This window comes from Sarcophilus harrisii, chromosome X, assembly GCF_902635505.1.
Source record: "Sarcophilus harrisii chromosome X, mSarHar1.11, whole genome shotgun sequence".
NCBI classification, from domain to species: Eukaryota; Metazoa; Chordata; class Mammalia; order Dasyuromorphia; family Dasyuridae; genus Sarcophilus; species Sarcophilus harrisii.
The window spans coordinates 19,715,118-19,740,716 of NC_045432.1; the positions used below are offsets into that span (position 1 = coordinate 19,715,118).

The window sequence follows — 25,599 nt, forward strand, 5'->3', positions numbered from 1 at the left end:
TATGGACATATTAAGCAAAACAAAGTGATGGATTCTAAGTCAAGAGCCCTGGTTTAGTGGATAAGAAGAGCCAGGAGCTAAACCATCCTTCTTTGCTTATTTCTCCAGTTTGAATGCAACACAAAACAGCCTGAGCCTGTTCTCCTCCCTCCAGGTACTGAGAAAAACCATCATTTCCATTTAATGGCCCATTTAGACTTTCTGAAATGAAATCCTTTAATAGGCTTTCTTCCCTGCCCTACCAATTCCAGGCTCCAACAGCAGCCATTTCCTAGGAGCCCAAATTCACAATTCCTAGAAACCAAGACACAATTCAACATGCCTTGGGGCAGCAATAAGCATTTCTTATATTCACACAGTCTCTGCACTTTTCAAAGCACTTTCACCTATGACACATTATTAGACTTCCACAAACACCTTCAGAAGCAGTACAGATGTAAGAATTCAACGTCTGTATGGCTTTGGACGAATCACTCTTCCTTCCCGGGCCTCGGTTTCCTGCTTTGTAAAATGTAAAAATCAGAGGGCCCTTCTAGGTCTAGATCTAAGATCGTACAACCCTATGGGTGTAGATGGCACTGTGATCAAATGATTATCTTATGTAATGTATCAGGTGACAAACTTTCTAAACCTCAATTTTCTCATCTGTGAAATGACAGATACAAAAATCGGTAGGTGCATGTCATATGCACAGATAAAATACACATAGGTATATTCTGTAGACATATAGGTATGTTGTGTATTCTATGTATATTACACACAGAAACACACTCTCACATAGAGTTGCGCTCTCTGATCAGCACGGAATTTGAAAAATAAAACTCTGGTTTGAATGGGAAAAGATGGGGACTGGAGTTGGTAGTTGGGAGGGGAAAGAGTCAGTCAATGTTTAGGCAAAAGGCCAAGTGGCCAGCGAAGAGATAAAAGGATTAGGCTTTATCTGATTTTCCAACCAGTTAACATCCTTTTGAATTTCTTCTGAATTTGCTCAGTCTTGTTCCGCTTGTTCTTCCCATTTCTCAATCGACCCTTCTATTCTTCTGCTTCCCTCTTTCCCTTTCTCCTGCTATAACTGCCAATATCCTTTATTGCCAGGTAATATTTTATAACAAGAACCCCAAAACGTGTAAACGTGGCTCAGCTTGAGCATACTTTATGAAAATTGTGGAAACATAATGAGAAAATGAAAATATGCTTGTTTATTCCTTTCAGGAAATTCCTCTATTCCCACTGGTTTTCATCCGCCATATTTTTGGCAGGCTGGAGACATGGAAATGGGACAACACCACTCTCCAAGAGAATTACAATAATCATGTCTGATTTACACAGACGTCATTGTCGAGTTAGGCAGTAGGAAAATCCTGCAATCAAAATGAATAAGTACTTAAAATTAAGGCCATGCTAACACTTTTGCTCATACTCTGACTCATAATGCTGTCAGTAATTCTTTCAAGCTCCTGAAATAATCAGAGGGGTAAGATAAATGTGTACCCCACAAGATGAGAGCTACAGCAAACTCTACAGACTTCTGGGAAACCACTGGGAAGAGTTGTTTCACCTGGAACAAACGTTCCATCTACACATACATCTTCAATGAAGATAGAATGAAAGGCCTTTTTCTTGCCCTCAGGAGGTTTATGTTCTAGCTCATGTGGGCTGGAGTAGTCAAAAATGGTTTGGTGCCAGAATTGGGACCCAGAGGCCCTGACGAACAGGCAGTATTTGGATAGAGGGAGCAGAAATTTCAGGTAATTGGGCTGTATCTTAAATAAAAGCTGGGCTCAAAAATCAATAACTGTGTTGGGGTAAAAGTGAGGAGACCAGCTGGCTAGGCCAAAGGATTTACAGTGGAAAGAAGTGGGGAGCCAAGGTTGAACAGCAGGATGGGTGGGACCAGACCGTGAAGCGTCCGAACATCAACTCGAAGAGTTTGGATTGGGAGCAACGGGAGATGGTTCTGCTAGTTTAATAAGCAGCAGAATTGTAGAGGCCAAAATGTATTTCCACATTAATATCATCATTTTCTAAGGAGGGGGAGGGAGGAGCATTTGTAACTTACAAATCTGAAATAAATGAATCAAACGATACATACCTACACATATATAAGAAATATGGAATATCCACTTAACACACTTCCTAGCGGTGTGACCTCAGACAAGTCACTTAAAGAAAAGCAAAAAAGCAAAAAAGAAATATGGAATATCTCATTAGCTCATAGAGTTAACAGAGCATATGAGTTCCACTCTCTCATTTCAAAGCTGAGGAAACTGAGGCTCAGAGAGAGGAAGTCACAGAAGAACCAGAATCAGACTCCAAAGCCAGGTCTCTGTCCACTGTACCCATCTCCAATAAAAGAAATAATGGGGCTCTAGAAGAAATAGCCAAAACACAAGCAGTTTTTAAAATTTAAGAAATAATCAAGCCACGATAGATAGCTTCTGGACTGAAATGTGGGCTGACCCCCACTAGTAGATGTGACACCTGAGGCTGGATTATAGCATTGGAGCACATATCTTGAGACCACATCGCTCTCCGGATCTTCAGACTTTCTTGTTTAAAATACAGTGTTCTATTCATTACACAATTCAACATTAGAAACTCTAAGTCCTATTTAGGGGATATTATACCCCAAAATATTCAAAACCAGCACTGAAACTCTGAAAGATTTTTTTAAAATACAATTTACTGGCTGTAGATTGGAAAGTCAAGACAGACAGCCGGTACATACTAGCTAGGTGGCACTGCAGTGGCCTGGAGTCAAGAAGTGTTCAAATCTGACCTCGGACATTTACTAGCTGTATGACCCTGGACAAGTCACTTCACCCTGTTTGTCACAGTTTCCTCCTCTGAAAAATCAGCTGGAGAAGAAAATGGCAAATCATTCTAGTATCTTTGCCAAGAAAACTCCAAATGTGGTTGTAAAGAGTAGGACACAACTGAAACAACTGGAAAACAACAAGAAAACATATTAGCTGTGCTTCCCTGTGCCCTCCACTGAAGTTGAGGTCCCAGGCTCATAGTATCATAGCTATAGAGCTGGGAAGGATCTCAGAGGGCTTTGGTCCAACCTTCTCTTTTTCCTCAGGAAGAGGAAACTAAGACCCAGGGAAACAATGTGCTTTGACCAAGGTCATACAGGGAATACATGTCAGAGGTAGGATTTGAATCCAGGTCCTCTGCTGATGTCTCATCTTGTCATGGAGGTGACCGCGGGTTCCTAAAGACTTCAAGTCTAGACAACCTTTGACTGTGTGGCCCATGAAGAAGTGCCCATCCACCTAAGCCTGGAGAGATCCATCAATAGATTGACTACAAAGGGGTAAATCATGAAGCAGCGACTCTATGAAGTTCTACTATAGTCACTGAAGGCTAAGATCTATGTGGGTGAAGGAATCCTCAGTCTAGAGCCTTTGTCATGTAATGGAAAACCAAGGACTTGTTTTCAGATCCCAGCTCTGCCACATGCTAGTCATCTGCTCACTGGCAAATCACAAACTCTTTGAGCCAGTTTCTTCATCGAGGAGATGTGAATAATCAGCAGAATAATCGGCAGAATCAGTAGAAAGAGGCCCAGCTCTTGAATCGGGGAACTGGGATTCAAATCTCATCTGTTCTGCTTATTGCTGGTGTGACCAGCAAGGCTAATCTCTCTGAGCTCACTTTCCTCATTTGTAAATTTATAAATCTAGCTCTAGATCAAGGAGTCTGTGTCACCTTGGGCCACACCCTTCCCCTCCCTGGATCTCAGTTTCCTCTTCTGTAAAGCAAGGGGTTGAATTAGCTGGTCTCTGAAGCCCTTTTTTAGCTCTGAACCTGGGATACAATACATGATTCCACTCAAGTCCCTTCCTTGGGCCTCAGTTTCTTCCTCTATAAAATGAGGGAGTTGGAGGAGAAACTAAATAGCATTGTGGATAAAGCGTTGGCCCCGGGATCAGGAGGGCCTGAGTTCCAACCTGGCTCCGACATTTACTAGCTTGTATGACCGTGGACAAGTCATTCAATCCTGATGGCTTCCAAAAATAAACAACAATAACAAAAAAAGGGGTCTCTGAGAGCCCTTCAAGCTCCACAAACAAATCGAATACCTCTCTCCTCCCCACATCCAAGGGCTGTTGTCAGAATCAAATGAGATCATACCCAGGAAAAAGATACAGTCACTATAAAGCACTAGACATATGTTTTGTTATATTGTGTTACATTGTTATATTGTGTTATGTTGTCATATTGTATTATGTTGTTATTCGTATATGTTCGGATTTGTCGTGAGCCATTTATCTTCTTTTTGGAGGTGTTTCTGTTTGGGGATTTTGTCCTTTCCTTCATGGAAGATCAAAACTATTTCACTCTCTACTCTCAACAATCCTTCTCTCCTTAGGGAAGTATCAGAGAGATTAAGGAGATAATCAAGAATGCTTTTCCAATTTAAAATTCATCCCAATTGGATGTAAGTGATAGTGAAATAAAAGTCAATCTTTCTCTCCTAATGTGGAGAAGTTCATATTCTTTCACGACAAAGGAGATCTCACACAACTCCCACCGCCCTCCCATTCAGTATGACTTAACAGTCAATCAACAAAGCTGCACTGAGCATTTCCTGTGCTCTCCAGGCACGGTGCTAAGGGATAGGGATACAAATAGGACAAAGAAATAATCCCTTATTAGACACAACACACCACGGAGCTGGGAACAATCCATGTGCTTCTCTTTCTCCAAACCTGAGCAGAGCCACTTTCCATTTCTCTGCCTTTGTGGTCCCAGTTTGGGAGGGAGCTCCCCTTCTCTAAAAGTCAGAGTTGTGGGGTTGTCTCAAAGTTAAGTGAACAGCCCATGCTGGCAGAATGACAATGTCCATCTAAGCCTAAGACTTCAGAGCCCAAAGGGACCTCAGAGACCATGCAGTGGCGTCTGCTAGGGCGGTGGAGAAGATTGAAACACAGGAAGCTTTAAGTGACTAGATCAGGATCACACAATTAGAAGGTCTCAGAGGCAAGATCTACAGCCAAGTGTTCCTGGTCTCAGAGCCGGCTCTAACCATAACACTGCACCGCCTCTCATTTCCACTCAATTTATGATCAGGAGGATCTACCATTTCTTCAAAATTGGTCTCAGGCTTTGCCAAAGCATTGTCCGGTAAACCCCACGCTGCATTCTACTCACTGTCAAACTTTTGAAAATCCACCCAATCGTCTGCAGGTTTCCAAGGAATTGTTATCTTGGAGACGTAGCTTAATCAAAGGATCGCAGCGTTTCAGTGATGGAAAGGAAACTCGGTGACCGTCTAGTCCAACTAATAAAGTCCCCGTTGAAACCCACCCAAGGTCTCTCTCAGAGGAGGGAGAGGGGGAGTCCAGCATCTTCCAAGGCAATTTTTTCTACTTTTTTTTCTTTTTGGATAGTTTTGACTGTTAGGAAGTTTTTCCTAACATCAAGCCTAATTTTATCCAAGCTTTTTATTATCTTAGGAATACATACAGATACAGTTTTCCCCTTACAGTGTTTCTCAAGATCATTGCCTTATTCCAGGCCCAACACGTGCAAGTCTTTACCAGTGGTTGTTCCATCCTCTCAGCTCCCCTCCCTTCACTTTCCCAACTCCAGATCGATCTATTTTTATGTCTTCTATTTTGAAACAATAAGTATCTACTCGAGGCAAACGGTAGTATAAATGGAAGAGCATTGGACTTGGGGATGGGAGAAACCCTATTAAAACCTTGACTTTGCTTACCCTCAGATAGCCTCGGTTTCCACATCCAGAAAATCAAAGTCCTGCTTGTTATGCCCTTACCTCATCAGGTTGTGGTGAACTTTGCAACACTATAATGTGCGACCAAGCTCTCAGATGCCCTTTATTTGCTTATGTCAGGGATCAATTGATGATTGGGCAATGCGTTTATACCCATACTTAAAGTATCTGATGCCATTCCTCCTGGGGGAGAGCATTGGCTACAGCATCCTGGGTTTGAGAACTAGCTCCCCAAAAACAGATGCTCTGCTGAACCCAGGGAAGCCACTCCCATTTTCCTAGAATTGTTTATTCATCAGTCCCAGGCACCTAAGCTCTTCTTCCCCGATCTTAACTGAAAGGGATCCCAGAGGCCATCTGGCCTAATCCCTGCATTTGACAAATGAGAAAACTGAAGCGAAGTTAAATTAATTGCCTAAAGTCACACTTGCTCCAAGGATCACTGATCCAGCTGGAGTTGGAAGGACCCTGAAAGACTAATCTCACTAAGGCCCATGGAGATGAAGGAAACTGCCCATGGTCACACAGGTCACTCCTCTGTTTGTTTATGGCACAGCCCTTTCTCATCTCTCCAAACTTTGTATTTTTTACTTCCCTTAATATATCCCCCAATCCATCAAAACCGGTCCACTCGGTCCTCCTCTAGAACACATTACTGCTGGGCTGGCTCCCACCCTTGGAATGCTCCCCCTCCTCCCCTGGCCTTCCTGGTGTCTTTAGCTTAAATCTCACTTTCTATTGCAACTCTTTCCCAGTTCCCCCAGATGCCAGTGCCCTCCCCTTTGGGGTTATCCTTCCTCCAGATTTACAGATGCAAATGAATGCAGTCTACGATGTATATTCAATCGCTTCTGCTGGGAATCCACATAAGTATATACAATACCTGAGCAGACTCCTACCTATAAAAGGGGGTTCCATTCTATATACTGTTAGACTCAGCTAATGTATGTGCTGGTTTTGCTGAGCTCTTTTTCCCCTCCTAAAAAAATTCATTATTATCAGGGTTGGCTCACAGAAGAAGGGATGGAGAAAGCATATATTTGTAAGTGAAGGTGAAATAAATAAAAGGTAACAAAAAAGAAAAAAGATTAAAAGTAAAATTAAGAAATAAAAGAGTAGGATTCCTTAGAACAGACTGAGATAAGTGCTGGCCTGCCAGGAAAAGAAATGGGAGAGAGACTTTATTTCCTCCCTCTCTCTCCCTTCCTCTCCCTTCCTGGATTTCTCACTCCATCAAGCTTATTATTCAAGCCGGATTACAATCCGGCCATTTTGGGTGTCTGACACTCTCACTTTTCAAACAAACCCTATACCAACACATTTTCTGGAGTCTTCTAGAGGCATTTATATACACACATTGAGAAGGATCACCATCACCTCTGAAATTCAACTACCAATCTAATACTGGGCAACCCAGGGGGAAGGTAACAGGACTTCCAAAACCACTTGGCCCGGCAGTGAGAGTACCATCACGCGAGACCAGTGAACACTGACGAAAACATGTCTCAGAGTGGGACTCGCAGGCAGACCCGTGGCCTCCGTTATCATTGCCCACAGTGATAATGATTACAGTTCAATCAGGCCCTTAGGGCTCCCGCCTGCCTTTCTGATTGATCAGTGAGATCTCATGGCTCTAGAAGTGGCTTTTTCATATCCACCAACAAATAGCACACACATATCCAGAGCTGCCCTGCCATCTTTCCACCTCTAATATGAACTTAGGTACCATAAAGACAGACACACAACAGCTGCAGACACACAGGCATATACATACCTCCAGAGAGTGGACCGGCAGAGGGGTGAGGGACTGATGGGACAGAGCGAGAGATGAATTTTTGGATGTGGCCAATGTGGAGATAAAGCTGCTATAGCATGGTGGATAGAGCTAGCTTTGGAGGCAGGAAGCCATGAGTTCAAGTCTTCTCTTGGACACGTAGTAGCTGTGTGACAAGCTAGACAAGTCATTTCACTCCTTAATGTCCTAGGCACTTAAGATTCTGTTAGCAAGTAGAGGCTGCTCTATATTAATGGAGGGACTTTCTCCATATGGGAATTCCCTGTATCAATGAGGATCATAGGTCCAGCCCCTATCTCCATCTCCATGCTTTTTTCTTGCAAAGGAGAATTGGGTTTAGTGGTGGAGGGGAGAGAGTGAGACTCAGGAAGAAGAGGAGGAATCGCAATAGAGAGGCTGAAAAAAAAAGGTCATTATAGCATTTGGGGAAAATGTACAGAAGAGAACAGAAAGAAGATACAGATAAGTAGGACGGCTTTGAAACTAACATGGTGAATTTTTTATGTTGTTTTGAAAATGCAAACTATGCATTAGAGATTTATAGCTCCAAATAAAATCTTCTCTGTTCTATGAATAAGAAAATGTTTGTGTTTCATGGCATTTGTCAAGCAAAAAGCAACAAAAAAAGCAACAAACGAGATGGGTGAGAAACATTTGTATCATGCAGTGTTTCCTAATACCTGGGAAGGGATATAGCTTGGGACTTGGAAGCCAGAAACAACTGAGTTGGAATCCAGCTTCAAACATTTATTAGTTGTATGACTCTGGGCAAGTCATTTAATCTCTATGTGCTTCACTTTCCTCATCTGTAAAATAGGGATAAGAAAAAGCACCTACCTCCCAGAGTTATTAGGAATTATTAACATATGTAAGGTGCTTTGTACATCTTAAAGCACTCCATAAATGCTAGCTATTATTATTAGCTGTATTTGATAAAGTTTTTAGGATCATCCGGTCCAAAGGGAAGAGGCCTTCAAGATCATGTAGTATATCTCACTCCTTTTAAAACAGAAGAAAGGAGAGGATAGGTGAATTACCCAGATTCACACTGCTATTAAACGGAAAAGGCAGGATCTGAAGCCAGGTCCTTTGATGTCAAATCCAGCAAGATTCCGTATTGGTGGACAAATTATAGGAGCAGAGCTACATCTTCAAAATGGGTGTTCCCCTCGAGGGGAAAATGGAAAAAACTGCCTGGCCATGTGAGAAAAGGCACCCATGCCCACAAAAACTCCAGGAACCCCAAGGAAAAACTCAACATCTGGTAGTCCCGAGCAGGGAGAGCAGATTGTCAGAACATTTCCAGATCTCTTACCTTGAGTTTCTCAAATCGGTCACTAAGAGATGCCACTTGATGGTCTCTGTGGCGCCCCACTAGTTTGCATAAGGCACAGATCAGTTGGTCATCAGCCACACAGTACATGTTCACTTTCTCATTCTCATGCTCCAGGCACATGAGCCCTCGAAGGTGCGTGTCTGGCACCGGCTCCACCAATCGGTGGCTGGTGAAGGGCTTCTTGTTTGGATGGGTGGCTCGGAGGCAGCGGTCACAGTAAGACACCTCACAGGTTATGCAGGTCTTGACTGCATCACGCGGTGGGGCCTGTTCACAGAACTGGCATGCAATTCGCTCGCTAGACATGGTGGGGCTAGGCCTATAAGTCCGCTCCCGGCAGCTCTCGCCTGGGGAATTGGGCCCGCTCAGAGAAGCCTTCTGGAATCGGTCGATAATGTTCTGTAGGGTCACATTCCTCTTGAGGCCATCTAGGCCACGATGAGTCAAGGAGATGACATATCGGCAAGTAGGACACTGGAAGGCGGCAATGGGCTCAACCGATTCCCCGGAACTACAGTTGGACACGAGAATCCGATGAGCACAGCTGAAGCAGAGGCTATGGGCGCATGGAAGCAGGAGGGGGTCTTCAAACAACTCGAGGCAGATTGGGCAGGTCAATTCTGACTCCAATGTTTCCATCTTTAATGAAAATAATCTTGTTGGTCCATTAAGAACCATGGAGGCTGGTCATTCACCTGTAATACAAAGGAGAGCTTAGTAAGAATTCCCTAAGCAAATACTCTTCTAGTACCATTATCTGAAGCTAAGACCTTTTTGGTTTTGAATGAACTCTCATGCTCAAAGATAGGAAGCATTCAGGTAAGCTGAAATGCCTCATTACTTGAGAGTTAAACAGAAAAGCTTTGATAGCCCCCACTTCTTTAATTCTAACAGTCTTTTTCTAAAATGCATAAATCTACTTGACTTTCAGCTGCTGTGAGAGAAGGTTATGGGAGAAGGAATAGGAAAAGGGATGACTGAGCTGAATAAGAAATAGGAAATTGTGAAGATGATTTAGAGGGCTTTTGACTTGTGAAAAAGGCTTGAAACTGTTTAGGTAGGAGAAATCGAGGGAAATGGGAAGGAGAACAATTTCATTTCTAGCTTGTGTGACAGAAAGCTGAAGGAGAAGGAACAGGATCGAGTAATAAAGACATGAAGAGGAAGCCTGAAGGGGAAGAGGAAAGTAGTTAGCAAGGCAAGTAAAAAAAGGTAATGGGACAAAGAAGTGGGTAAAGCAAATTGGCAAAAAGGATTAAGGAGCAGGGGTCAACAAAATAGAGAGAAAAGAAGAGGAGGTAGAGTTCAGGCTGTAAAGTTTTAGAAACTAATGAAAAGATCTTGGATGCTGCTCTCAAGTTACTAAAAGATAACGATAGATGAAAGGTCTTATTTAGGTGATTAGGAGTGAGATAAAAATACAAGAATTCAAAAAACTAGGCAACCGATCCCAATCTGTATAGTGTCCGATATTTGTTTTTCCTTTCACAGTCAAATGATTACACAAAATCAATGATAATTAAATATTCCTTTAAAAATAATGGCATCAGCCCCATTTCTAAAATATAGAGAGAGTTGACCCAAATTTAAAGAATTCGAGCCATTCTCCAACTGATAAATGGTCAAAGGATAAGAACAGACAATTTTCAGACAAAGAAATTGAAACTATTTGTAACCATATGAAAAGATGCTCCAAGTCATTGTTAATCAGAGAAATGCAAATTAAGACAACTCTGAGATGCCTTTCAGATTGACTAGGATGACAAGAAAAGATAATAGTGAATGTTGGAGGGGATGTGGGAAAACTGGGACACTGATACATTTTGGTGGAACTGTGAACGGATCCAACCATTCTGGAGAGCAGTTTGAAACTATGGCCAAAGGGCTATCAAACTGTGCATACTCTGATCCAGCAGTGTTACTACTGGACTTGTATCCCCAAAGAGATTTTAAAGGAGGAAAAAGGACCCAATGTGCAAAATGTTTGTGGCAGCTCTTTTTGTAGTGGCAGGAAACTGGAAACTGAGTGGATGCCCATCAATTGGAGAATGGCTGAATAAATTGTGGTAAATGAATGTTATGGAATATTACTGCTCTGTAAGAAACGCTCAGGAGGCTGATTTCAGAGAGACCTGGAGAGACTTACATGAACTGATGCCAAGTGAAATGAGCAGAACCGGATCATTATATATGGCAATAGCAAGATTATATGATGATCAATTCTGATCTACATGACTCTTCAACAATGAGGTGATTCAGAGCAGTTCCAATGCTCTTGTGATGAAGAAAGCCATCTGTATCAGAGAGAGGACAGTGGGAACTAAAACTGGACCACAACATAGTATTTTCACTCTTTTTGTTGTTGTTTGCTTGCATTTTGTTTTCTTCCTTATTGTTTTTCTTTTTGATCTGATTTTTCTTGTGCAGATGATAGTTTGGAAATATAGAGAGAGGAATTACACATGTTTAACATATATTGGATCACTTGCAGACTGGAAGTGAAAGATGGAAAAAAATTAGGACACAGGGTTTTGTAGAGGTAAATGTCAAAAATTATCCATGTATATATTTTGAAAATAAAAAGCTATAATTTTTTATTAACCCTTTTGACCCTTGCATTGACCCTTGCAAAACCTTCTGTTCCAAATTTCCCCCTGCTTCTCCCTACCCTCTCCCCTAGCTGGCAGGTAGTCCAATATATGTTAAACATGTTAAAATATATGTTAAATCCAATATATGTGTACATATTTATATAGTTATCTTGTTGCACAAGAAAAATCAGATCAAGAAGGAAGAAAAAAAGTGAAAAAGAAAACAAAATCAAGCAAACAACAACAGAGAGTGAAAATGCTATGCTGTGATCCAAATTCTGTTCCCACAGGCCTCTCTCTGGGTGTAGATGTCTCGCTTCATCACTGGTTTGAATCATCTCATTGTTGAAGAGAACCACGTCCATCAGAATTGATCATCATATAATCTTGTTGCCATGTACAATGGTCTCCTGGTTCTGCTCATTTCCCTCAGCATCAGTTCATGTAAGTCCCTCCAGGCCTTTCTGAAATCAGCCCACTGGTCATTTCTTACAGAACAATAATATTCCATAACATTCATATTAAAAAGCTATCATTAAAAAGTAATGGAATCAGGGCTTTGGGGAGGAGGGGGGAGGACAGGAGTAGAAGACAAGAACTTAAAGAGGGTGGAGGATGGTAGAGTCCTAGACAGAGGAGGAAAGTGATGAATTCTGCTTCAGAAGGGAGGAACAACAGGGAGACATGTTAGCTGGAAAGTGAAGACTATTGTGAAATCAATCTAGGAAGAGAGGTCCAAGTCAGACAGTGAATTTTGTATTTTGTCTCCGACTTAATGATTAGCTAAATAAAGCTCCTAATCAGAAGTGCCAGGAGAAAAATGATTCTCTAGCAAAGGAGACTAGGTTGGGGCAAGAAGAGAACCAAGAGACACCAGTGTTACCTGGAGGAGAAGGTGGTCAACAATGCCAAATGCTTACATGGCAGAAAACTAAGGCCCAGGGACGCTGAGTTTCTCCCTCAAGGGGTCCTAGATCTAGAACCAGAAATCACTTCCAAGGCATCTAGCCCAATCCTCTCATTTAACAGAAGAGGAAACTGAGGTCCAAGGAGAAGGCTCAAGGTTACACAGGCACTAAGTATCAAAGGGGAAATTTGAAAAGCGGGTCATCTAACTGGTCTGATCCAGCTTTTTCTACCACACTGACATAATGTGTTCCTGTCAAGGTAAAATAAAGACCATGAGATTTTGTGTCTAACGGGATTTGGGGGTTACAGAGGTGGTCTCTTCCCCTGTGAAGGAATTCCTCCTTCTCTGATGCTACATTGTGACCTGGTGGTAACTTTGGAGGCCTCACCAGGAGGGTGGAAATGGAAACACTGGGATAGTCTACCAAAAGTGGAAAAGCTTTGAGCTAGAGCCCGTGACAGACTGTGTCTGCTTTCTGAGGACCAGCCCGGCTAAGTACAGAGAGGCTTGTCACCAGCTGGCTGCCTACCAGGTGATGAATTCCTTAACTGGGCAAGCCACAGAGTGAAGAAAAATATTCAAGGGCCTTCAGTCTTGTGTGGTCCCCTTCTGATTCCCTGGCGAGGGCGGGAGTGCGCTGAAGTTCTTGAGTCGATCAACAGTAACCTAACTGTTGGCGCTCTAACTGTGAAATCTTTGTTCGACGATCAGTGAGTCAACATACTATCGGAGGAACTGAGTCATGTCAATATTGACATTCGCACTTTAAATGAAGCCAGAAGATGAAAGAAAGTTACAGCTAAATGGAAGGTGGCACAGTACAGCGGAAAGGGGGCTGGATTTGGAGAGACAAGAAGCACGTTTGAATCCCAGCTCTGTTCTACTAGGCCTTGAACAAACTGAACTCTCTGAACCTCTCTCTGTCCCAGTTTTATGATCAATCAAATTAGAGGTTTGGAGCAGCTCTCCTGTAAGGGCCTTCCCAAGGATGGAGTCCATCAGTCTTTAACCTATGGAAGGATAGCTTATAGGTTTTTATGCAAATAAAGGTATTAACAGAAATGGTCGCATTGTATGATGAAAGGGCAGCAAGAAGTTTCACAGGACAATTGGTCATCTTGCTCTAGTATTCATGAGGAGCAATCGTGTGGCCATCACGTAAAGATGGTGGCGTCCTGAGGGTGACCTCCACCCACAACACCAACGAGTATAAAGAAGTTCACAACTGGGAAGGCTCACCAAGAATAAGATGAGAGAAGAAACCCTCCTCAAGGGCATTTTTGCAGGAAAAAGTAGCTGAAACCCAATTCACTGACCTATCCTTTAGAGTGCTCCAACAACCCATACTCACTGCCCCCCAACTCTCATGGCTACCATAATTTGGCACCCCCAGCCTTTGAAGTGAACTTTCGGTTTTTTGGGGGGGAGGGTTTTGTCCCTGTTCAGGGAGAATGGAGGCTTCATCACTCCAGGGCACACCTATGGATTCTAGATTCCTTCCTCTGTTCCATTAGTAGATTGACCATGAATCAGACCACCCATCTAAGTCCTAAGAAAGAAAAGAGACAGTAGTGCAGAGATGGGGCCTGGGAAACAAGAAAGTAGGGGGGATGAGAAAGAGAAGGAGGAGGACTTGAGAGCAGAAATAGAGGAGGGAAAAAGGGAGGATGGAAGGGAGGGAGAGAGGGAGAGAGGGAGAGAGGAAGAGAAGAGAAGAGAAGAGAAGAGAAGAGAAGAGAAGAGAAGAGAAGAGAAGAGAAGAGAAGAGAAGAGAAGGAGGAGGAGGAGGAGGAGGAAGAGAAGAAAGAGAGAGAGAGAAGGAGAAGGAGGAAGAAGAGGAGAAGGAGAAAGAGAGAGAAGGAGGAGGACGAGGAGGAGGGGAGGGAGAGATCAGAAAGTGACTACAGATTAAAAGTAGTAAAAACAGCACAAGAGGAAAATGAGCAGCTAGTTGAAGAAAGTACAGAAAGATAGTTAAAAGACTTTAGTATATAGCATTTTTGGAGTACCTCTTTTAGAAGTGTCCTGAGGAACCAGCCCTCAGAGGCCAGTCTAGTGACAAGGCTCTTGGTATGGTTTGGTAGAGTGATGGACTTTTAAACAGAAATCCTGAATTCAAATCCTACCACAGACACTTATTGGTTGTGTGATCCTGGGTAAGACAAACTCTCTGAGCTTCCGTTTCCTACAAAATGAAAAGGTTGGACTTGATAATGTTTTAATAGTCATTTCCAACTCTAAAACTATAATTCCTTGAAGCAGAACATCAGAGTTTTGAAAAAATGAGAAAAGTCCTTCTATCAGAGTCTGCTATCTAAGACATATAGGAAATTTACTCAAAGGAAAACAAAGATCTACGCTCTAACACGGGGCTTCTTAAACTTTTTCCAATCATGAACCCTTTTCACCTGAGAAATTTTTATGTGACCCCAGATATAGAGGTATATAAAATATATCTGCAAATAAAACATTTACTGATAATAAATCATCATTTTGTAATCCCACATTTAGTTCCGAGATGACCCGCGGTTTAAGAAGCTGGGATTTAACCCCCAAAATGGTCAAAAAATAAGAAGTCCTTCCCCAATGAAGAAATATCAAGTCAAAGAATATGAAAAAAAAAGCTCCAAGAGAAATACAAATCAAAACAGCCAAGCTTCTACCACTCCCCCAACAGATCAGCCACAATGACAAAGGAGGAAAATGGCAATTGCTGGAGGGGCTGCGAGAGGGAAGGCACAAGAATACACTTGTTAGTGGAGCCTGGGAGGCCCTGATCTCTCTTCTTTTTCAGATCAAAGGGAACATGGTTTCAGTGATTATTTTACACAATTTTTACAGAGTTCACTCGTGTCAAAGCTAAGAATTGCTCCTTGCCCGTTTGGGAAAGCGATTTGGAATTCTGCCCCCAAAGTCATTAAACTGGTCCACTGCTAGGCACATGACTAAAGGAGGTCAAAGACACAGAGAAAAGTCCCACAAGTACAAAAAAAAATTATATAGCATCACTTTTTGTTGTAGCAAGGAACTGAAAACAAAAGGGGTGGCTCGAATGAGGAATGGCCGAACCATAGATGTAGGAATATAATGGGATATCATTTCATGAAAAGAAAAGACCATGATGGATTCAGAGAAGATGTGTATGAACTAAAACAGAATGAAATGAGCAGAATAAAAGGACAATTTACTCAGCGACCATAATAACGTAAAAGAAACAACTGAAAGAGTGCAGAAAACACTGATCAAAGCCGTGGCCAATTATACTTCAGAAAAATGATAGAACTCGTCTCCCATTCTTTCTTGGTAGAAAGGTGATAGACCACAGGCACAGAACAAGATGTACCTTTTCAGTCATAGCTAACACATTCGTTTTATTGTCATTGAATGTATTTGGTGCAAAGGGAGGATTTCTATTGGACGTGGAGATGGGCAGTAAATGAGGGTTTGGGGATAGTTACAGAGATTCAAAGACAAGAATATTTTTACATGTGATTGAGGGGAAATATAATCCTAAATTTAAAAAAGGAAAGAGTGTTAATGAAATGAAAATTATACAAAGAGAAAGTTCATAATGTTGTTTGTTGATATTTGCTAAGTTCAAAATGAAAAAAAGAAAAACACGAAGCTAAGGAACAAAACACGTAACAGGAAAAATCAAGAAACTAGGTAGACAGAGTATTAATATTTCAAGGGAAAAATTCTCAGTCCCTCATTAATAAATCAATATTATAGTTGAAAGGGGAAAAAAGGAATGTATGGGCCAGGAAGAAGAGACTATGGGAGGGGGAGGTTGGAACATAATGAGTGCTCATCACTCAAGAAATGGACAAGAAGCTTTCAGTTTTTCTCCCTTGCCACTGGGTAGAATGGGGTGGGGTAACAGCAATCCACACTGGGGAGGGGGGGGCACAGAATACAGTGGAAATTGTATGGCCAGCAGAGGAGGAGGAGCAGCTTGCAGACGGCCCCTCAGAGGTCAGCGTTCTGTAATGGATCCTACTTTAGGAGGGTGGGAGTTGGACCCAATCAGCTTATATAACATAACACTTAGTGGTAAATCTCATTGGGGATGGGGGGAGAGGAAGTAATTAGGTATCTGGGGAGGCTCGACTCCGGGGAGGACAGGGTTTCAGAGGTTCAAAGGGAGGAAGGTGTAACATCAAAAAGGCTAAGTGATGAGGGAAATGTTCTTTTAGAACTTCCCCTCTTTCTAAAGATTAGCCTCATGGAACATTTGCCACAGTATCCTAGTTCCATTAAGAATGAACATTCCTAACAACTAACCTATCATAAAATAACATTGAGAAGGGTTTCTTTCCCAGTCTGTGGATAGATTTCAGGAGGTCCAGGAACTCTGGATGGGGGGGAGGAGTGGAATTATATCTATTTTCTAATTAAAATTTAGCATTCTCTTTAGTTCCTTAAAAATGTAATTCTGAGAAGAGATATACTGAATTTACCAGAATCACAAAGGGACTCTCGACACAAAGAAAAGTGGAGAACTCCTAGAGAATTCTAGAAGGAGTGAGGGGTAGGAAAGGGGGCAAGAGGAAGATACAACTTCTTGGAAAAGAGCATTATAAATTAATACCACTAACACAGGAAAATGGAAGTGGTGGGAAGATACCATATTCTTATCTGAGCTGGGGAAAAGAAAGATAAAACAAGAGCAAGGGAGAGCAAAGATAAAAGGAAACCCAAAAAGTTTGGGATTAGATTAAAAAAGGGGGGATGGAGGTGGGGTGGAGACTGGATTTAGATCTGCGGTAGCAGAACATAAAATTTATAGTATCTATACATACATAATATACATTTAAGTGATATGGTGTAAAGAATGGAGAGTTGGACTAGGAGTAAGGAAGAGCTGAGCTCAAGTGTGGTTTCTGACACATTCTGGCTGTCACAGCCAGTGTTCTAGACAACTCTATCTGCATTGGTAAAGGAAGTCTCTTCACTGAGGAGTTCCCTATGCCAATGAAATCATAATTCTGATGACATCCCATATATAATATATAAACACATATAATAGTTGATGAAAAAAATACAAATTGAACAATTACAGCCATTAAAATCCACAATAAAAAGAAAATGAACCTCAAAATCAGAAAATAAAAGCCAACAATTTGCTGTATAGAAGGAACTCATTTTAAACATACAGAATGAAAATAAGGGGATGCAAAAACAACTACTGTGACTCAGGCAACTCTAAGAAATCAAGAATTAGCATCATAATCTTAGATATAAAAACTAAAAATTAATAAAGTCAAAAGAAAAAATAACAAAACCACATTTACATGCTTAAAGGCACCAAACAGTGAGAAATTTGCTGTTTTCAATGCATAGGCACCAAATGAAACAGCAGCTATGTTCTCAAAAGAAAAAGCTAGGTGGCAAAAGGCCAAAAAACTTTTGATAGTAACAAAATAATAATCGGATATTTTAGTGTTCCTCTCAGAGTTGGATAAATCCAACCAGAAAAAAAAGGACAATAGAAAGATGTATCAACTAGACTTGACTGCTCTGTGGTGCTTTCTGCAAGGAATATTAAAAGAATATTCCTATTTTTCAGCATACTACAGTACCTTTACAAAAAGTCATCATGTGCTAGGACATAAAAGAACCATAAACATATGTAAAGAGGAAGAAATAATAAAAACATACTTTATAGTTTGTGAGACAATAAAATTTATAGTGAATAAAGGAAATAAAAGGAAAAAAATAGACCTAAATGGAGACAAAGTAATACATCCTGAATGATGACTGAGTCGAAGAAACAATAGATAATTATGTTAACAACAATGCTAAAAAAATATATAACTAGGAACCAAAACTTTTAGGACACAGTTAAAAAGCAGTATATTGAGGGAAATTTCTCTTTAAAAACTTATGTTAGCAAAATAGCAAACAGATCCCTGAAATGATAATGAAACTTAAAAGATTAGAAAATAAGTTAACAGCCTTTAAACATGTACACAAGAAATCTAAAATTAGAGAACAGAGAAACTGAAAAATAGAGACCATAGAACTGAGTAAAACCAAGAGCTGACTTTGCTGAAAACAAACAAAACCGATTAACATTAGCCAACCCGATCAAGTGAAAGAGAGGAAAATCCAATTACCAAACCAAAAACACTGAAAAGATGAACTCACATTTAAACGGAAAGGAAATAAAACGCATTATCAAAAATTACAACGGACAATGAGATGTCAGCAAAACTGGGGATTCAAAGGAAATTGATTAAAATCTCCAAAAATGTAAAATACCCAGACGAACAAAACAAGAAACAGAGATCTTGAACAACCCAATCTTGGAAAAAGAAATTGAGCAAGCCACAAATGAATTGCCAAAGAAAACAACTCCCAGTCCAGATGGATTAACAAATGAATTCTAACAAGCATTGGAAAAGCAACTAATATCCACGCTCCCAAAATGACTCAAAAACAAAAAAGCACTCCGGCAAACTTCTTTTATGAGACAAATATAGTTCCAATGTCCAAATTAAGGTGATACAAAGCAAAGAAAGGGACCAAACAGACAAATCTCCCGAAAGAATGATGATGCAACAGTTTTAAATAAAATCCTCCCAAGGAGACCACAGAATTGAATCCAAAAAAGAATTCACTGTGACCAACTTGGATTGATACCAGGGATGAAAGCATGGTTTGCCATTAGGAAAACAACTAACATAATTAACCCTATAAAACGAAATGTATATGATTATTTCAATAGAAGCAGTAAAAAGCCTTAGACAAAATTCAGCGCTTACGGTAAAAAATCTTTTAAAAAGCAGAGACATGGAGAGGCAGCCTGGTAGAGGGTTCACAGAGCTAGCCTTGGGGACAGAAAAATGGGGTGTGAGGATTGGCTCTGGCACATACTGATGGTGGAATCCTGAGCAACTTACTTAAAAGCCTCTCAGTTCTTCCCTAAGAACATGAGTTAGTTTCTGGTGAGTTGCCCATATGAACTGGCTGAGGGAGATTCCACACCAGAAAGTTCCCTGCATTTATGAAACTGGTTCAAAACCAATGCCAAAAGGGGAAAGGGAGCATAAGTATAGAAGAGGCCATATTTAAATACCATCAAAAACACAAATTTAAAATCAAGAGTTAGTCATGCTTATGCATGTATGAAGCATTTGCTATGTGCCAGGTGCTGTATTAAGCACTGGGAATACAAAGAATGGCAAAAACAAAATGCCTGCCCTTAAGGAGTTCAATTCTAATAGGGAAGATAACATGTGAAAATAGGAGAGAAAGGAAGAGGAGGGGAGAGGGAGAAGGAGAGGGAGAGGGAGAGGGAGAGGGAGAGGAAGAGGGAGAGGGAGAGGGAGAAAGAGAGGGAGAGGGAGAGGGAGAGGGAGAGGGAGAAGATTATTTGAAAGGAGAAGGTATGGAGGATGAGAAAAGCTTCCAGTGCAGAGCATAGGTTTTGAAATGCATCTTGAAGAAAAGGAAACTTAGAAAGAAAGAAAAAGAAACTTCCTCACAGACGTGAGGAAGTAGAGTATTCTGGGCATGGAATGTCAGGTGTGAAGAACAGCCAGGAGGCCAGCATGGCATGATTATAGAAAACATGGACGGAAGTAAAAGTGTAAGAATACTGGAAATGTAAAAGTGGCCAGGTTATGAAAGGCATTGAATGTCAAACAAGGGAGTTCATATTGATATTAGTATAATGGAGAACTACTAGAAGCTTTCCTAGGACAAACATAAAATAAAAATACTCCTTTCTCCCAATATCACATAACATAGTTCTAGAAATACTAACTTATAGCAATAAAACAAGAGACAAAATCAAAGGTATAAACAATGGCAAATGAGAGACAAAATTATACCCATTTGTAGACAGCATAATGGTATGCTTAGAAAACCCCGAAGAACCAGCAAAGAAAATAAATGAGATAAATCATATCAACTAGAGGCAACAAAAGGTAATTTAAAGGGAGAATATCAAACAATTGGGGGGAGGAATCACAAATTATATTACAAATGAAAAAGGCAATTTAAAGGCTTTTAACAATATGCCTTTCTCATATGCCTATTTCCTGGATCTTTACCAAATCTTTACAAGAATGTTCTCATATCCCTGATCAAAATATGAGAAAATAAAAGCATTAATAAAACAATTAGAAGGTACACAGAAGAAAAAAGAAGCTGAGTAGGGAATAGAGATGGAAATTGCCACTACTATATTAAAATTTTAATTTTTATTTATTTTTTTTCAAATAAAATTACACTGACTATGATAATGAAGAGAAGAGAGACAGAGAGAAAGAGGCAGACAGAGGCAGAGAAACAGAGAAAGGGAAGGAGACGGATAGTGAGACAGAGTGGGGAGAGGTAGAGAGAAGGGATTGACAAAGAAGGAGAAAAAAAGAAACAGAGACAGTGAGATGGAGAAAGGGAGAGAGGCAGAGAGGCAGAGACAGGGAGAGAGAGACAGTGAGACAGAGAGAGGGGGGAGAAGCAGAGAAACAGAGACAGTAAGATGGAGAGAAGGAGAGAGGCAGAGAGAAGGGAGAGAGGTGCACAGAGAGAAAAAGACAGAGACCAGAGACCGTGAGATAGAAGGGGGGAAGAGGCAGATAGACGTAGAAACAGAGGAGGGGAGAAGGAAAGAAAAAGAGACAGAAAGAGGGGGGGAGAGACAGAGAGGGGGAAGAGGCAGAAAGAGAGGGAAAGAGGGAGGAGAAGAGGGGCGGGGAGAAGGGAGAAGGGAGAAGGGAGGTAGCTGCTACTAAATCACCGTAGAAGAAAGAGCTTGGATTAAAAGCTACAGATTGCCCATATATATTTCCAAAGCAAATCCTGAGCAAGGTTTTTGTTTCAGGAAGTTAAGAGGAAAAAGCATTGCTCCCTTAAAAAGAGCAACAGTAGCAGCCACCGTTTACTGAACAATTTCAAAACCAAGAAGAGCTGGCATTATTTGCAAAGAAGTGCTAGGTTTTCCAGTATAAACACATCAAACAAGGCTGCCCCCCAGTTAAAAACTACTGAGGCAGATCACTCTCTCCCCAATGATCAGGGATGAAAGTCATCACTGCCTTTAAAAGATGCAAAGTAACAACTATCAGGGCCATTTGGATGACTGATGAGCCAACCCATGGAACCGAAATTTCACTTGGCAAAAAATAAACAGCTTTGAACTCTACTGAACCATGATGTATCCTGAAAACGTGTTGCAACCCATATCTAGATTGGGTGGAGTCCCTAGGCATCCAGGGCACTTAGGTCTTTGGCAAATATTCCCTTTCCCATTAAGGAAGATGGTAGCGACTTGGACTTGACAGCACCTCTTTGACCTACCCAGTGTATTGAACGACATGTACAAATGTTCCAGGGAATACCAACAGTCTTTCCATATGGCAGAGGTGACTAAGAAATTGAAAGGGATGGTTCTTAAGGGCAAACCTTCATCTCAGCCTTGACCCTGGGGGGGGGGGCGGGGGGCGCTTCCACTCGAGTTGCCCTCAATATGACTGATGGGATAAGATACAACTGCATCCCAGCCACACCACAGAGAGCCAGAGGGGTAGGGCTGGGGCACTTCCGGCGTCGCCAGTGGTACTCCCAAACAGAGGAGTCCAAACTGGACCATCGAGTCCAACCCCCTCATTTTTCTTCCCTGGCCTGATGGTTTTGATGTCAGCAGATTTCAAGGGAGGAGTGGACCTGCTCAGTACCCAGAGTGATTCTTTGATGCAATTAACAAACTCCACTGGCAGTGCTTTAGGAACTGCAAGTCGGGACAAGCTGCTGTGTACTCGGAAGAAGGCTTCACTAAACCAATTTCATCTAAATCAATTTACACGGCTCATATTCATGAAGTAACTGAGTCACTTCGACTTAGTGTCAGGACTTTCCAGAGGTGGACTCGTGTGATGTGTCAGCCCAAGGCAAGATTTGTATGAGGAACCCAGTCAGAAGAGCGAGTACGAGGGACACCGAACGCTCCCATTTCCCCTGCCCATGCGCTCTACTACCACCGAGTCTTCTGTGCTCTGAGCAGGTAAGACAGACTCCCTTTCTCCCCACCAAAAGCCAAGACTAAAGCTGCAGACAAATCGGTTTGGAGCTCAATAAACGTGGTGACTCATTATAACTACATACTAAAGATGCCTAAAGTGTGCGTGCCAAAAGACTACTTATGCCGCTTCCTAATACAAATGAGGTGGCTGCCCCCACATGGGTTAAAAATGGGCGAGGCTACATTTCCAAATGACTGACTCAGTTAAGCCACGGTAGAGCACCTTAAAATCATTTAGGCTATGACTGAAACTGAGCAGCATTCACCAGAGGGAATCCTAAGGTTTCCCAGTCCTGCCTTCCCCTGCTTCTGTTACCTTTAAGAAAACCAAGCTTCTCACACCAAGGAGGTAATGAATCTATTTGGCACCTGGAAGACCAATAATGGCAAGCAATGCTTTTTATCTTGCCAGTGTTCCGGCTTTAATCGTTATATAACCCACTTTCTTTCCCTATGTACAGAACTGGCTCCAGACTGAGACTCCTGGGTCTAGAGGCTGGGAGGGACCTCGGAGGCCATGGAGTCCAACCTTCTCAGTTTACAGAGGGGGAAACCGAGGCCCAGGAAGATGATGTGACCTGCTCAGGGTGACCCATAGGGTCCTTGATCTCAAATGGGGAGAGACCTCAGAGGCCATGGAGTCCAGCCCCCTCATTTTACAGAGCGGAAAACCGAGACCCAAGGAAGGGAAGGAACTGGCTCAAGGTCAGACAGGTAATAAAGAAACGGGAGGAAGGATTTGATCCCAGGTCCTCCATCTTGTAAAGGAATCAATACAAATTCTGGAATCAGAAGACTTGGGTTTAAATCATATCTGTAATGCTTGTTATTTGAGACCCTGCACAGGTCATTTCACTTCGGTTTCTTCATCTGGAAAATGAAAGAGTTGTACCGGGTGGCCTGTGAGGCTCCTTCCGACTAGAGACTGAGGAGCCCGAATGGAAAGTCAATTTTCTGTCCTCTATCAAAGTTAAATTTCACAACATTTGAGGAGAAATTATTATCTCGTTACATAAAAGGTCCCCCCAGAGAGGGCAGGTCTCAACAGCTGCCCCCAAGTCACAAACCAAAAATGGCATCCAAGCTGGGATGAAACCTCTTGTTTTCTTGGCCTTCAGACCTGAATGACAACCTGGAAAACAAGACTCCAGGTAACAAATGGGAGGCATTCTACATCACATTTTTCTAATAAACTAATTGGTCAGTCTGTGAGTCACTGAAGAGCCAATAACTGCTGTTCCCCCTCCGAAATTTGCTAAGGAACCGGGCAGCAGAGGCTTAGGGTGGGGGAGGGAAAGGAAGACTGAGGGCTGAAATAAGCAGCTGCAGGAAAGACACTGCTCCCATCCCTGCCCCCAGCCTCCCAGCCTCCCAGCCCCCAGGAAGGGGATGAAAAACTAAGAGAAGCCTCCCTGGGCCAGTTCCCCCCTCCTCCATATGGTGGAAAGGGGGGAAAAGGTGGGAAAGGTAGCCGCCTTCCCGGTTTAGCTGGACAACCATTGGAATAAGAACCCCCAGAATGCATGCATGCAAACATACACATAAGGATGCATACATGCACATTTAAGCACCCAGCTTTCATAGAGATCTCCCCCCCTCAACACACACACACACACACACACACACACACACACACATACACCTTCCAGCTCCCCGATACACCCATCCACACAGGAATCAAGGAAAGCTACTCAGAGAGGGAGGAGAATGGGAGGGAAGGGATAAATGAGCTAGGTGGCGAGGGGAAAAAACTCCGGGTGAGTGCAAGAGCAAAAACTTCAGTCTCAGACAGAGCCATCCGCGGGAATTAGGGAAGGGGGGGATCGAGCGGCCAGGCCCAAAGGGCCAGGCCCCGCCACTCCCGCCCCCTTCCACCCCGCCATCTTCAAGGTCCCCTTCCCGGCCAGCCTCAGAGCGCCCTCTTTCCCCGGGCCGTCTCCCCCCTCCCCCCCCCCCCCATCCAGCCCCTCAGTGCGCCATCGCCGGACGCTGGGCTGGGCTGGACTGGGCTGGGCTGGGCAGGGCCGACACGGCCCGACAAGGTGAGGGGCAGGGGTAGCGATGAGGGCGAGGGGGGAATGTCGAGGAGAACTGGCCCAAGCAAGCCCCGAGGGGGCGTGCCCTCCGCCGGCCGACGGCCGTGCTAAGGAATGGAAGCAGGAGCCGGGTAGGAGCGGGCACGCTGGGCGCACACCGGCCTCCCTCCCTCCCTCCCTTCCTCCCCGCCGGCCGGCCCGGTGGCCGCCCCACGGCCAAAGCTCCCGCCGCCGCCCATCGGGGCGAAGTTGGGCAAGGGCGCCCCCGTCCCCGGGCGGGCCAGGGCGCCTTTCCAGCCGGCCGCCCACCCACGGGGCTCACCTGCAGCCGCTCCAACGCCTCTCCTTGCCTTCCCCCCCCCCTTTCCCCAGCCCCTGGGCGCCTCCGGATCGCTTCCTTCCCCGCCGGGAGCCAGAGCAGGAGCGGGAGCGCTGTGGCAGCCCAGGGCGAGCCAGGGCGCGGGGAGCAGCCCGGCAGCGCAGAGCCGCCGCCAAGCGCGGAGAGCAACCCGGCCGCCGAGCCGCTGCCCGGGGAAGGGGAGCGGCGGGGAGAGGGCAGCCCCGCGGCTGAGCCCCTGCCCGGGGAAGGGGAGCGGTGGGGGGCGGGGGGGGAGAGCGGCGGACGGGCGCTGGGTGAGGCCCGGCCGGCCGGGGTGCTCCCCTACATACCAGCTGATTCCAGCAGCCTGGCCTCCTCCGTCCTGTCATCTTGGAAGAAGAGACCCACTGAGCCGGGTGGAGGGAGAGGGAGCGTGCGGGTGTCTGTGCGCGCGCACCGGCCCGGGGGAGGGCGGCGGAGGAGAGCGTGCGTGCGCGCGCGCGCCTCTGCAGGCTCTGGAAAGAGACAGTCCTAGACAGCCTCGGCAGTCGGCGAAATGCGGAGGGAGGTAGAAATGTGTGCAAACTCCTTCCTGTTCCACCGTCTCCCCCCTCGCCACCCCCACCCCCCCCAGTCGTTCCCTCCTCCCGATGCCCCGCCGCCCCGCCCGTCCCCGGCGCGAACAGACCAACCACAACAGCCGGCGACACTTGTTGTCGGCCCGAGGAGGGCCAGCTCTCTCGGGCCACCCACGTCCACAGAGGAGCCGCTCTACGCAAACCGCCCCGCGGCCAGACGGAGATCGCGGACCGCTCAGACGGGGGCAAAGAATGGCA

At 43.7% G+C, this 25,599-nt stretch overlaps 1 protein-coding gene across 3 annotated transcripts in view; it reads right to left on the reverse strand.

Annotated features, from left to right (window-relative positions):
• The window catches only part of MID2 (midline 2), a 99,699-nt gene extending 74,335 nt beyond the window's left edge, over positions 1-25,364 (reverse strand). Inside the window, exons 1-2 of one of the 3 annotated variants that reach the window (XM_031945126.1) lie at positions 25,114-25,364; positions 8,857-9,572 (exon numbers count right to left, since the gene is read on the reverse strand). In XM_031945126.1, the coding sequence (XP_031800986.1) occupies positions 8,857-9,555 (699 nt within the window). In that variant the 5' untranslated portion in view covers positions 9,556-9,572; positions 25,114-25,364. Of the gene's footprint in view, positions 1-8,856; positions 9,573-25,113 lie in introns of those variants that run through there. The other 2 variants (XM_031945127.1, XM_031945128.1) reach the window with 2 other exon arrangements.
• Between the last annotated feature and the right edge of the window lie 235 nt (positions 25,365-25,599).